We start from the raw sequence: 15,384 nt of genomic DNA, 5'->3' as shown, positions 1-15,384 counted from the left end.
CAAAGGAGATGCTGCCATCTGTTCGTTCCAGACAATGTTTCTGGCGAAGAACGAAAACCCGTCAAACCTTGGCCCAGAAGCTTTGAAGTAAAAGGTCCTATCTAACCTCGTAGGCAGAGAGATAGAGAGGTCTCTCTGTCCAGTGAGAGCTCTTAAATTTTATTTAGAGAGGAAGAGACAGATGGGAGCTTGTCAACAAGGTCTTTGGTGTGCGGTGAAGAACCCAAAAGACTCATGTCCAAGAAGCGCCTTGGCTTCTTTGTGAGAAGCGTAATTACGGACGCTCACAAGAACTGCTCAGAGGAATCCTTCGGTCTTCTAAAGGTCAAGACCCATGAGGTGAGAGCAGTAGCAACGTCCTTGGCGTTCCAAAAGAATGTCTCTTAAAAATATCGTTGAGACTACGTATTGGAGGTGCAATTCAGTGTTTGCATCTCATTATCTAAAGATGTGAGAGGGTGACCTATGAGAAGTGCTTCTCTCTAGGTCCATTTGTATCAGCAGATACAGTGCTGGGTCTTGGAGCAAAGACTGATCCTTAAATATTGTGTTTTTATCGTACATAAACCCTCTTGTCAGATATGTGCTTGGTTTTCTATTAGCAAGCTCACTGATGTCGCACGGGAGCATAGTGTCATTGCTGGTAGGGGATCAAGGGTATGTATGGCTAGTCGGGGAGTACAAAATTTTTTTTTTGTATATTTTGTAAAAATGAAAGTGTAATTATGTTTCGAGTTTTTGGTTGTTTGTAAGGAGTTCGGGGATAACTCCTTGCAATCTTAGAACTAACATGGATGTTAGGATCAGGTGATCGGGATCGGTGTTGTGCTCCTTGAACAAGGTGTATTGTCATGTTAGTGGAATAGCACCAATGACAAAGGCCTTTAGGCTCTGCCGAGTAATGGATAAGACCCCATTGGCAGACCCACAAGAACTCTTAGCCATAGATCAAATCTCGCTGAGGCTCTTGAGGCTAAACAGACTCCAAGGCAGTAGCCGCGAAGTCTTCAGCCTAATAAGGTAGGAACCAAGGTTTATTAATACCTACAACATATGTTGTTTACCTGTCTATTTCAGTAGTTAGCTGTCTCTTACCCACCACCAATGGGTGCTAATCAGCTAAGTATATATCTGGCAGGGAAGTTGAATGTATAAAAATGATATTGTCATGTTACAATAAAGTTTTATACATACTTACCTGACAGATATATACGATTAATGGCCCACCCAGCCCTCCCCGCAGGAGACAGGTGGAAGAGAAGAATTCTGATTAGAAAACGGGAATGGTCCTAGTCCTGCCACCCAGGGCAGGGCGTAGATCACCTGACCTACCGGTAGCGTGCGCGAAATTTGAAATTCTGTCGGAGACGACGGAGTCTATAGCTAAGTATATATCTGTCAGGTAAGTATGTATAAAACTTTATTGTAACATGACAATATCATTTTTAAAAAGGCCGACGATTTTGCCGTAGCCGAGCTCGAAAAGAGCGAACGAGGAGAAGGAGGAGCCGCCGGACTAAGAGAATCTCCAAATTCTTGAAGTAATAATGAGGCTAAGACTTTATAACTAGAAAGTCCCTCATTAGCAGGAGGTTCGTCATCAGACAACTCGTCTAACCCTCGATCAGACGAAGGAGAAAGTTCACGTTTGGAGGGAGAGTCCTTCCAAGACCTCCTATGTTCTGAAGGAGAGGAGCTCCTATTTGGAGAAGAGTCATAACCTCCAGGAACGAGTCCCCGACTCTTGCCTCCTGGCTCTTGACTCTTGCCTCCTGACTCCTGCCTCCTGACTCCTGCCTCCTGACTCCTGCCTCCTGACTCCTGCCTCCTACCCCCGACTCCTGCCTCCTGACTCCGGACTCCTGGCTCCTGCCTCCTGACTCCTGCCTCTTGGCTCCTGGCTCCTGCCTCTTGGCTCCTGCCTCCTGCCTCTTGCCTCCTGGCTCTTGCCTCCTGCCTCCTGCCTGGATGCCTCTACACTCCTGGCTCTGGGCTCCTGCCTCCTGGTTGACTCCTCACTCCTGGTTCTTGGCTCCTGCCTCCTGGGTGACTCCTCACTCCTGGCCGGTGCCAGACGTCTGATCGGTTCATCCAGGTTCGTACCGGAAACCTCACCTCGAGTAGGAGTATCGATCCTGGAGGCAGATACCTCCATACGTCTGGAGGATCTTTTAATAGGAAGGGAAGTGTCTTTCCTTCTAGGAGGCTCCTTGACAGGACTCCTACAAACGACGAAAATCTGTTCCCTGCATCGCCATCATTAACCTCTTTGTAGCCTCCTCTTTATCCTCTTCGGGAGGAGGGGAAGGAGGAGGGGAGGAGTCCATAGCCTCCACCTCCTGCCTCCTTCTCACTCTGGTTGAAAGAATGGCTCTTCTTGCCTTCTTCACTCCCGATGGAGACTCCTCAGGGAAGTTTTCAGGGCTCGAGTCAATATTCGGAGCCTTCCAACTCCTCTTGAGAGGCCGAGAATCGATCTGAATCTCCAATCCAATCGTCTCGGTGATGAAGATCCCGACGACGAAAAACACTCACGTAGGACGCTTTTACAATAGCGGTCTTGGCAGTCTGGGGTGTCACAGAAACCGCCGAAGGGACACCTGATCGGTGGGGATTCTCCACAACCTCCTTTCGGCTTTCAACATTCCTTCTCCTCTGGCATGTGAGCTTGGAAGAGGTCTAGACCTAGGAGCGTTGCTGAGCCGACCAGTATGCCCCCATCCACTACACTGGGGACACTCATATCACTGTCCACTGAAAATCACTAGCCTTACCTTTGTATGGCAGCCATTTTGTTTTCCATCAACTTGAAGGGTGCTTTTAGATCCGCAAGTTCTTTTGCTGGATCTACAGGTTCTGCAATAGGAGAAGGGGCTGCAATGGAAGGAGAAGTAGCAATACTTACCCTTGGGGAAGATCCCAAGCTTGGAATTAGTTCAGATCTAGAACTACTTAAACTTCTATGAGAAGTTCCTCACTCTTTCTCTTTCTAACTTTATTAAATAATTAGTTAGATTCTTCCATTCGTTCTCACTCAAGTTCTCACATTCCTTACAAGTATTAGTAAAAGAACATTCATACTCCCTGCACCTCTTGCATACCGTGTGAGGGTCTACCGAAGCTTTCGGCAACCTCACCTTACAGCCTACATTCACACAACGTCTCACAACCATACCAGAGTCAGACATTATTAAAGAAAATTCCAAAATCAAGTCCACAAAACAGTCCACAAAAGCGTATGCCAATCCAACAATCCAGATACGTCACCAAAAGTCGGTCAAGAAGATCAATTGCCGGTGAAAAAAGAAAATCAATCGAGAGGAACCAACAACAATGTTGATGGTCCGGGCGACAGAAGAATTCTGATTAGAAAACGGGGATGGTTCCTAGTCCTGCACCCAGGGCAGGGCGGTAGATCACCTGACCTACCTGTAGCGTGTGCCGCGAAATTTGAAATTCTGTCGGAGACGACGGAGTCTATAGCTAAGTATATATCTGGCAGGGAAGTTGAATGTATAAAACGATAGTATATTGTCAATGGGGGAAAGTCACTGAATTGACAAAACGTAATCCAGGAAGTCGAGCCTTTTATTTTTCGATTCCCGTCTCAAACAAGGAAGGGACAAGAATCCTGTTAAGAGACTGGGCTTACGGTAGGTAGAACGACGATGCTCAATCGGCATGGAAGTCTCGACTAGAAACTAACAAAATCTATCATCTGAAAAACCCTTTCAGATGGTCTAAAAAGCTTTAAATTTATGGCAGTATGGCAAAGGAAGTCCTGTCTTGCGCTTTCCTGAAGAGCGTCCTTTTGATGAGTGCCTTTGCAAGAATCCTACTGAACGTTTGCCGAAAAATCCTGACGTTCAGGACGTCGAGGCCTTTACATAACCCGTAACTGTCTTATCTCAAAGTCTTGACTGAGGTAGAGAAAACGAGATCTTCCCTTGAGCTTTCCTTAACTCCATCCACCTTTGCGCGAAAAGCAATATAATATTGACAGAGACCTCTTGAATTCACGAAACCCGAGGTCTTGCTGGGTTTCGAAGACGAAGTCTGTTCACTTTCTTGAGGCTCAAATCTTAAACAAGAGCTGAAGAGTTCAACAGAAACATTCTGGTGCGCGCTCAGCGTCCACGTGGCGAGGACGCTCGGCGTCCACTGGCGAGGACGCTCGGCGTCCTGGTGCGCGCTCGGCGTCCACTGGCGAGGACTCATCGGCGGCCTGGTGCGCGCGGCTGCGGCGGCCACTGGCGAGGACGCTCGGCGTCCACTGGTGAGTGCGTCCATCCGAGCGTCCTGTTGCAAGCCGATCGTCCAAATAAGCGTGCAGAAAAGCGTCACGCTCCTGACAGGCGTCAAAACAAGAGAGAGAAACTGCCTTCTTTTCCTATTCTTGGTGGTTAAAGAAGTACACGTGATCAGGCAACTTTCGCCTTCTTACTTCTCACTGAAACACATAACGAGGGAGAAGGGACGTGAAAGCGTCTCTTCTATAAAGCTTCTTAGAGGGCGCGAGTCCTTCCGAGAGCTCCAACCCTTGTGCGGGGAAGGACGCCGGAGGACGAGAAGCAATCCTTCAGGATTCGTGCATGTGCACGCACTTTGGCAGTCTGGGGATTTTCATCAGAACTGCCGAAGGCACGCCAGATCGGTGGGGTTCCCTGTAACCCTCCTTCGGCTTTCGACATGCCCTCTCCCTTCCCTTGGTTTCTGGGAGTTCGACAGAGGTCTAGACCTAGAGGCGTTATAAGGCCGATCTGACGCACCCTCCACTACACAAGGGCACTGTCACTACACTTAGCCACTTCACTATTGCTCTCTAAAGCAAGCACTTTCGATTCTAAGTTACGAATCGAAATAGTATAAGAGAAAGGGCAATAACCTCTACAGACACTGTTTAGGGCCCGAAGGCAACATTACAGGGTTAGGCGTAACAAAAACAGAAGTAGAACTCTTCACAACAATGAAGGAGAGCGATCACCTCTCGCAGACATAGTCATAACCCGTAGGCCATACTACAGCGTTAGGCAAAATAAAGTCTACCGGAAGGTTAGCAGTATCACTACCCTGACTTTCGTAATTGATTAATTGCATACATACTAAACCAACTTTTTCCTTACGGAATTAGACACGTTTACTGATTAATTGCGTACATAACGAATCATACTTTTTTCCTTACGGAAATAGACATGTTTACTGATTAATTGCGCCCCCCAAGTGCGGAACTACCGAAGCTTTCGGTAGCCACACCCTATCTTTGCAGACAACACCCTCTGAAACTAGCCTAACTAGATTCAGATATCTTATGCAAAAATGAATCAAATTCAAATCAATTTAAGATAGCGTATGCCTAGCCACAAATCCAAGTAAATAAATTAAAAGACAATTAGGATACTTAGCAGCAAATGAAGTTTCCAAAATCCTAAGCCGGAGGTACTGAAAACAGGTGTTTTCAGTACCGGCGACAGAAAATTTATGAATAGAAAATGGGAATGGTTCCTGATACCCGCCTCCCAGCGGCGGGAATGGGTACTAACCACCTGGCCGACCACTGCGTGTGTCGGAAGTTTTTTAAATTCTGTCGGACTTCAGAAAATACAGCTATATATATACCTGCCAGGTAAGTGTCATGCATAAAAACCAATTTTCTGGGTTAGGTTGGGAAGAATCCCTGTATTTTACTCTAGCACTTGTGGCATTCTAGGGTATCAAATCAGGTAGATGGTGGGGGGTGGGGTGGGGGTGGGGGAGTCTCAGGGAAGCCACAGCCAGGTAGACACCCTGCACCATGGGTTAGGGTACATTATTGCATTTCTCTCATAAGTAGTATCGAATCCCACCAACCAAAAAGTGGTTTTTCGCTGGGGAGGTCCTGTTACTGTTGCAAAGAGGGGGATGAATTATAGGCGAAAATGCATTTCATACATGAATTAAGGTAGCCTAATTTTAAATTCATTAGAGTTACATGAAAAACTATACTAATAGGTAGTCGGAGAAAAGTCCTACCTAATACGTTGAACTTGACAGGCAATGGGGCAGCCTAAATACAATAGTTTGTCTATGTTTAAGCCTAAATGTACGATTCAAAACAGCTGGCCAATGCCTAGCTAGGCCATTGGATTTAAAAACTGCCTTGAAAACATATTTGACAAAGACCTCACATGCTTATTTTAGAGTAATTCTAAAGAATAACTCCACATGGACTGCAAGGAACTTAACCGCAAATACGACATCCACTAAGGATTGGTGCGTCTAATGTATTTCGCCGTGTTAAATACTGGCCCCTGGGGGTTAATTACAGTCGACCACCCAAAAATAACAGTAAATTCTTAAAAAGCAACCCGAATACTATAGGAAATTGTAATTTCCAAAGAAATACCCAATGTGGAGTTATTATTTAGATTTACCTATTTTAGTTTGTATGGCGCTCTCATACCTAGCCTAGCCCTATATCCCATTATGTTGACGAAATTTCAATCTTTTGAATGGTATGCTTAAAGATGTAATTGTATTGTTGTTTCGCCAATTAAATATCGAGTGAAAAAGGGTGATCTTCTTGAGTAAGATGGATTCAAAGCGGTTTAGGCTACCCTATAACGGTTAGTGGCAGTGCTAGTTAGGGTTATGGTAGGTCTCAGCGTGAGGCCTACCTAGTAGTACTACTACTACCACCTAGGTATACCTAGCCTATGTACCTACCTAGCAGTAGTAGGTAGCTAGGTAGTAGTAGTACTACTACCTAGCCTAGGTACTAGCTAGCTAGGTAGCTAGCATGCGTAGGATCTAGGGTAAAACATCAAAGCAGGCCACGCAGGCCAGCTACCATCAGTGCAAGCCACCCTCCGAAAAAGTACATTATAACGCGTCCTGACACCCGAGATGGGCATCAGTCGCGACTTGTTGTGGTGAGAAACGGAGCTAAAGACCTCTACTCTCCTTTCGAAGTAAGTATTTTCCCCAAAGTTAGAAATTAAGGCCAAATTTTAAGATTTAAACAGATTTAAACAGAGGGTACTGAAAATGGCGCCCACGGCAGTGGAAATCTCACCAAAACGCGTTCAACATTTTTACTTACAACTCGAGGTATTTAGAAGATTGACGCCATCTCGATGTTTACGGAGTAGCTTGTGTCAATAAACTAACCATTTCCTGTGATAAATCCGCACACCACTTGTACCCACAGACGCTGGAGCACTTTTATCACAACAATCGAAACACGATTTCTCATCAACAACAAGCCAGGCGTTAAACAGCTGTTGGGTAGAAGATGACGAGAAGCGTGCTCTTGGCTAATTTTTAAATAAGTAGTAAAACATCAATATTTTACATATTTATGATGATTAATTTGAAAATATTCGTTATTGAAAAAGTAACTCGACTCTGACTCAAATTTAAGTAAATTTATTTTTCTGAATTAGAACGTTCTTTCAAGTTCTGTATTATGACGTCACGACATCTGACTTTCGTACCTATTGTAAATAATTCTATACTCAAACTGTCATTGCAGAACAGTTTACCAGTTATTCATGCAGATTGTTATCAGCTTATACATGTAATTGTTATAATCGTAATGCGCATATATATCTTTATTATTTACTTTTTGGATATATGAAGATGTTTTACTGCTGGATTATCGCCGTAGTGTGACGCAATCGTTTTCGGTCCATGGGCCTCTTGTCTGTTTTCGCACCATAAGAAATTATGGGGCCGAATTTGCAATGACCAGAAAGTCGTTAAAAGAGGAAAGTAGCATTGAGGGGCATATGTTTTGACTGAGAAAAATACAATTTATTCAATAGCTAGCTTGTAAAAAATACTTGGTTATAAAAACTTGATTGACAACTAAGCAGCATGTCTACTATGGGTTTCAGAGACAGTGCAAGCGTTTGTTTTTTGGGCAATACCTATTTCTGTAACGAACACTCTTAACAGAACGAGATTTTGCTATAGTGCATTACACCCAGTGCCGTAATTTATAAGGGTATCGTGATCACTAATCGTAAAGAATAACGACACTTGTCCTTGTACCAAGAGACAAAAACTCCATTATGCAGAAAATGGATACGAACACGCGTATAAACGCTCCACCTACCCTCTCCCCAACCCCCCCCCCCCCCCCCCCTCCACCGCCATCCCTTTTCTTCTTCGTTCCCCTCCGCCTTCCTTTCTCTCTCTCTCTCTCTCTCTCTCGCCCTCTCTCTATCTCTCTCTCTCTCTCTCTCTCTCTCTCTCTCTCTCTCTGTTGCCATTCGGTATGTGTTGACCCTCCAAACTGGGTATGAACTACACACAAAACGTTGAAATTGGTGAAATTAGGCTAGTATTGGAAGTATATATACATAAATATTAAAGCAATTTTATCATTATTGCATTACTATGACAACTAGAATTCATGGAAACAGTTTATAACCTGTTAAGCGTCACCCAACGTAATAATACGTTTACCGCGATCTACTCGGTAGCGCCTTCAACGGGATATTACGTTCAAGACTTTAACTGTGCTTGTCAAGCCGTCAGCCCCGTAATAATTACGTTTACCTGTATAGAAAGTGTAGGAACATCATTTGGTAACACTCTCAGCACATGGGAAACTTATTTCCAGCCTGGCAACTCTTTCCTGGTGGTCGCTTATGCTAGAAAACTGCCTGTCCCTGTTGGTTTTCTTTCAATACGCTTCGGGCGTTTATCGAGACAAATTGGATTTCGCGTCTTTCACAATGAATGTCCCAAAGAGGAGGCATATTTCTTTAGGTGAGATCAATCAAATACTAGATGAGGAGTGTGATATTGATAACCTATTTGATGATGAGAGCTCTAGTTCTGAATCCTCCAGTGATGATACAAACTTTTCTTCCAATTGCGGGAGTGAAGATGACTTTTCTTTGCCGAGTGCCTGGACTCCGAGAGAGAGAGAGAGAGAGAGAGAGAGAGAGAGAGAGAGAGAGAGAGAGAGAGAGAGAGTAGAGAGAGAGAGAGAGAGAGAGATTTCCTACAGTTAATTACAGTATGAATAACAAGCATAAAAATCAATATTAACTTTGAAAAACTATCATCAGTGCTATGATCGCTGATTACAAAAAAAGCGTGACGGTACGTTAGCAGCGAGCTCATCAGGGGCGGACGCTTAACAGGATAATGGAACGGCGTATGTGTGAAGCCTCCACTAATGTGGCAACGATGATTTTGCCATTCTTAGCATGCAAACATTAAAGCATGCAAACATTAAAGGTTACATTTATTTCTGGCATACGATTATTTAATGAAATTCAAAATACTAAGAAAGACTGAAATCAATGAAAAGTGCTACAAAAACAAAAAAAAAAAAAAAAAAAAAAGCAAAAAAAAAAAAAACGTAGTCGTTCCTCTATGCACTTTTCCGTATTCGTTCCTCTATGGTTTTTCGGCAGCCATGATGTACGAAACGTTAGAAACATTTGATTTTATCTACGTTAGAAATATCTGTAATTTTTCGGGGTAATTTGGTTGCAAAAAAGGGATAATATACATGAATTAAATCAAAATTTTTAAATAACAATGTAAATTTAAACTAAATAACGAGTAAAGTAAACAGTTTAGGGTAATAAAACTTTGCAGTTTCGTCGTCTGTCGTCGTCTGCTGTTTGTAATTGTGTTTATGGCGCGCGCGCTTAGAAACCAGGAACAGCAACGGGTTTAAAGTGCAATGTGGAGTGAACTGAGACCAAAATGTGTATAATAACAATCAAATAAGCATGTGGAGTTTCAGTTGTGATGGCAGTAAGGATAAAAAACCGCCGATTACAAGGTAAGAATGAATTCAGTTCCAACCATAACCCGGGAATAACAAGTTTCATACTTTCACTAATATGGCAACAAAATGTTGTTTTATTGTGCTGATTACAACTGCAATCTTGAGTAAGATCAATAAACGTTACATACATACGCTAACATTGTTCAAATGAGTGCTGGGAAAGGCGTGGGGAAAGATGGTGTCCGTCACTGATGAGAACTGTCCATGAAAAACGTAGCCGCCATATTGGATTTCAAAACTGCCTTGAAAACATATTTTACGAAGAGCTCACATGCTTATTTTAGTTCGTATGGGGCTTTCATATATCACAATATGTTGACGAAACTTCAGTCTTTTAAATGGTATGCTTAGAGTTGCAATTGTATTCATGTTTCACCAATTAAATATCGAGTGAATAAGACCCGTCTACCGTGATGAGGGTTGGCGGTACTGATGTTTCCCCCTAGGTACCCCTAGGTACTAGGCTAGCTAGGTAGCTAGTAGCTACCTAAGTACCTACTACTAGTTAGAATTAATAAATAACGCTTCACACAAAATGTTAATTACCTGTTAAGAGAATAATATCCTCTAAAGATCATATTCCTATTTTCGTCTGACACTTGATTGTAACACTTATTCTTACAATTGCAATTCGGTCCAATAGCTCGAGGGCCTACAAGTTCACCCTTGGTATTGACATAGGCTTGGCCTGACAAAATGGCCCTTTTTCTTTTCTCTTTTTTCCAATTTTCTGGGTTTCTCGTACGTTTCTTTTTCTCTTTGGGCGATTCTTGGTGCACTGAGTTTTGTGTAGGGGGCACAAAAGTGGGTTGAGGCACCATGGAGTGGTAGAAGCTGGAAGCCATGTTGATATTTACAAATACTGAACAACGTTCGAAAGAGGTTTTTCTGAATAACATAAAAAAATTCCATAATTATAAATTGATACGAATTAGTGACCATATTCGTCATTTCAATTAATAAAACACACCAGTGTAAAATCACCATAACGTAACAGATTACTCTGTATCGGTAAAAAACATGCATTTTTACACGAAATTCAAATCGTCTCAAGCGAACGCATTCATCGTTCCGCCCAAAATATGACGTCACTCGCAAAGCGAACTGTCATTGGTTGAAGGTCTGCGATCTAGAAAGTCCTTTGTTAGAGGCTGTAGGTCAATACTTGTGTTTCCCTGCTTCCCTCAAATGCGACTCGCGAGGAGAAGCTGAAAGAATAAAAAGGACATATGTTCGCTTACGATATAAACAAGACCACGTGCTACGCTCAGCAGCGGTTTGAAACGTTTTCTTCACCTTTATTTACAGGAAGCATTTGCGACGAAAATCTTCTGCTAAACCGCAGTAGAACATCATGAAAACTAAAAGTTTAGGTATGAGTTATTCCAGGAAAAAAATTTAGATGTCGAAATAAACCGTGAATCAGAGAGAGCAATCTTGTGGCGAAAATGATGGACTTAGTGGACTGTATGCTTAACGTTGTTACTTGGTCAAAAACAGCTAAAAGCCTTACGTAATAACACCACAATGCTCCCTTTGCGGTTTCTAAATTGCGGGAGATATCTCTCAACCCAATTCATTGTTAACTAGGATAACACACCAATATCATTAATGAACAGTAACACAATTAAGTTCTTTCACTTACTGAGCAGTCATTGTAGACATGAAGTCATATATGATGAGCGACGATAGGTGCGCCTCTCTCTCTCTCTCTCTCTCTCTCTCTCTCTCTCTCTCTCTCTTCTCTCTCTCTCCTCTCTCTCTCTCTCTCTCTCTCTCTTCTCTCTCTCAAAATCTTGCGTACTCGCGGTTTGATTTTCAGACCTTAGAGGAACAGTGTTACCTCGTTTCTACAAGTTGCTTGCGTAACTTTAAAATATGAACGCAATAAAAGTTTATTAGATCAATTTATATTCACCACCTATAAAACTGAAACACAGGAAAAATTAAATAAAATGGAAGGATATTGAAACGCATTTGATGAATTTAAAGTTAAAATTCATTTAATAACTAAACGTTAAACATGCAAAAAAAATAATGACATAAGGAGACAAATTATACAATTACCACGAATGCAGAACTGACTTACAAGGTTTTCATGAACATAAGAATTTTTTTTATAATAATTATCAAATTCGTTGTAAAAAAATTCAAAATATAATAATGTGGAATTTCAACATATTTGTTAACTGTAGTGAATTAATTGGTAATGTGTGTGTGTCAAGACAATTTTGGGCGATGTCACGCCCATACAGTGTACTATGCATATACGCATACACACCCATAGAGGGGCACGCAAAGGAGCGATCAGAGGAGCGAACTACTCTAACGTAACCGTTTCTTTCCCTCCCGATCTCTTGGCTTCTATGGCGAGAGGCACAAACAAGATCTAAAATCACCTTCAACTCTTACCATACGTGATATGGGCAATATTCATTCACCAAGAGCAATTTATATATATATATATATATATATATATATATATATATATATATATATATATAAAAGGATAAATCAATAATCATCATAAATGCTTTCGTTACTAATATATGATATATGGATATATATATATATATATATATATATATATATATATATATATATATATAAAAGGGATAAATCAATCATCATAATTATGCTTCGTTACTAAAACGCCTATTGACGTTTATGTCAAAGGACTTCGTCTTTGTGCAAAACCATCTTTTCGGTGCTATAACCGCACCACAGATACATAGCAAAATCAGATAAAATAATGTTGAGAGTGTCATTCTATTGTAGATGTGGTTCTTTCACCCTTATGTCATGCAATATAGACGTACATATCTTTATAAAATACATGGACATGAGAATACATTTGGTTTTCACATGAATACAAATACAGTAACATAGTTCCTGTGTTGTCGATCACCTGACAGACGGTAATCTATCAATCAATAATTTCTTATGAGACAAATACTAATATAACTATAATAAGCGATAGATAGCACGGAAACAAGTGAATACACAAAAACATTAGAAAATAAAATTGTTGTGAGAGGAATTCCTCATAAATCTTTTCACAAAATAGGAATATTTCTCAGCGACTTCTCCAGCAATCCAGGCTCCTTGTTATGGTTCCTAAATTCCCATTAAGATGAAGGGATCATATTCGGATAGAATAGAATAGAATATGTGATTCTGGCACAAAGCCAAGCACTGGGACCCATAGGGTCATTCAGCGCTATAGTGATAATGAGTACAAATGGAAGTATAAATAATGAGTTTAATGGGAATGATATAAATAATGAGTTTAAAATAGATACTCTGATGATCAATGTTTAAAACGGTAAAATCGACACTAAATTTCTAGTGGGATTAAAAGTAAAATGACCATTTATGGTAAAAATAAAATTAAAATAAAAAAAATTAATTATATCTATATAAAATTACTAGACATTCTTATAAAATCCACAAGCCTTTAAAAAACTCATAACAGGGCCAACATCCATGTTGTCTCCTAAAATTTCAGATATAGTTTTGCCATTCAGATGGTACATCCGCCTCTCATTTACATACCTGGTGCAGTGAACCAGAATGTGCTCAACTGTCAAAGGGCTATCACAGTGAACACACACTGGAGCACTACCACCATCAAGAAGAAAACTGTGTGTCATTCGGCAGTGACCAATCCTCAACCTTGTTAATATAATCTCAGTCCTCCTGTCGCTTTGATAGGATGATTGCCAAATTCCTACTTGACATATTCGGAATATGCAACTCTTGGCAGAAATCCTCCAAGAATCGGACCCTGAAATTATTTGATTTCCACACGAGGAAACAAAATAGCTGGATGACCTTGGCAACGTCGAAATACGAAATGAAAGAAAATGTAGATGCCGGAGTACAGTAGCTACAGCAACAAAAATACGCCGGCGACAGCTTCTGACATGAAATTATCTCATCCGTTGATCGCGGATAGGTAAAAATTTGCTCCTCTAATTAGTTCTATTTGAAATATGTGTTTTGTTCCCTGACCCCATTAAGAAGCTGCGAATACGGAAAGTCATTCATTTTAGGAGGAACCTGGTTATATCTCCTGGTTATATAATGTCCTAATTATTATAGAAACCAGGCCTGTAAGCACGGCCCAATTTCTATGAGTTTCTAAATGTTCACCTCTGATACCCAAATTTTACTGGTTAACCAGTAAGAAATACGAACAGCTAACACAGAAATAAAACTTATAACTTGAAAAAAAGCTGGTTCGTATAGGGGAAAAATAAAATAATGATATAGCAACCACTCTTGAAAATAAAATAACGATATATCAACCAGTAACCCATTTCAAATGAAAGCATTGCGTAATTCTAAACAATATGGAACTTGTGCAAAAAATTTTGTATGACCAACTCGCATCCAGGATTAGTGATTTGCTGTTGGTTTAAATTAGATTGATAGATATAGGGTTCTTTGAGCTAGAGGACTGGATCCAAAATATAAAGCCTTCCAGCGTCGTGAGGAAAGACTGTGAGAAGACGATGAGAACTGAAAATGGAATCAGGTAAAGCTAAGGAGTTGTGAAAAGATGTTAAAGCAAAAGATGGAAGACAATAGGTACCAATAAGATATCTATGATAATCTTATAAAGGATGGCAGTGTATGGAATTTTCATTGTACTAGTACATCATGCCCCATTGCATGTTGTTTATGGTGCTTTAAGGTGTTCATCTAATTTTTCAATGTATAATATAGATAGGTTAGATCTGAACTTCATATACTACCCAAGGAGGAAGATCTATTATTTAAGATATGATTACGTTTACATTTATTAACTCAATACAAGAATTAGATTTAGCAGGAGATGGGTGATCGATTGATTTATGAACTTCAGGCTGTCAGCCCAGGCACTTGGGGACTCACGGCCCAACAAGAGTCTGATTTAAGACAGCGGAAAGTGAGTTGGAGTGGTTGGACAGCAAGATGAAGAGATCCAGGAAATAACGGAGATTCAATATCAAAAGATGGATCTGGGAGAAACCCCACAATTGTGCTAAGCAGTAATAGTTAGAGGTGTTCAGCATGATTGACGAAAGGAAGTCGAAATGGAGGTAAAGTAAAAGGTTAAAAAGTGGGTGTGGCTTGTGGCTGAAGGGGCGCTCCATACGTACATCATTTAGTAGTGTTTACAGTGCACCACGTGGTGCACTGGCGGCGTTACTCCCTCAAAGGGAACTGGAAATGGTGGTGGATAATTATTTGCAAAACTAGAAATTTGCTTGATCAATTACCTTCTGGCAGGCGATTCATTTGTTTGAATCTAAATGCACTCTGAGCACGTAGTCCAACGGGGAATTACAGTTCCAACCTTAACAGATGCCGTCCTGGATATTAAAATTCCCAGAACATATTTTAAGTTCTTTGTCTGGAAAAGAATCTGCTGATCAAACAGAAACATGAGGTTGAATCGTACACTTAACTTTAGTAATCTATACTGATACAGTAATTTCCGTATAAAGTATTATTGTTCTGTCAGGAATCCATGGTGCAAGACATATATTTTTTAGTAGATTTAAGACATTCTTATTTTGGGATTTTATTTACGTATTACTGTG

The 15,384-nt window shown here is 41.0% G+C and overlaps 1 protein-coding gene across 1 annotated transcript in view; it reads right to left on the bottom strand.

The window, feature by feature from the left end:
* The window catches only part of LOC135196261 (uncharacterized), a 69,944-nt gene extending 59,269 nt beyond the window's left edge, over positions 1–10,675 (bottom strand). Inside the window, exon 1 of the mRNA XM_064222955.1 lies at positions 10,340–10,675. Within this exon, the coding sequence (XP_064079025.1) occupies positions 10,340–10,638 (299 nt within the window). The 5' untranslated portion in view covers positions 10,639–10,675. The remainder of the gene's footprint in view (positions 1–10,339) is intronic.
* Between the last annotated feature and the right edge of the window lie 4,709 nt (positions 10,676–15,384).

This window comes from Macrobrachium nipponense, chromosome 17 (genome assembly GCF_015104395.2).
Source record: "Macrobrachium nipponense isolate FS-2020 chromosome 17, ASM1510439v2, whole genome shotgun sequence".
Taxonomy (NCBI): domain Eukaryota; kingdom Metazoa; phylum Arthropoda; class Malacostraca; order Decapoda; family Palaemonidae; genus Macrobrachium; species Macrobrachium nipponense.
The sequence above is the reverse complement of the archived record's forward strand: the minus strand, read 5'-3'. Positions and strand labels throughout refer to the sequence as shown.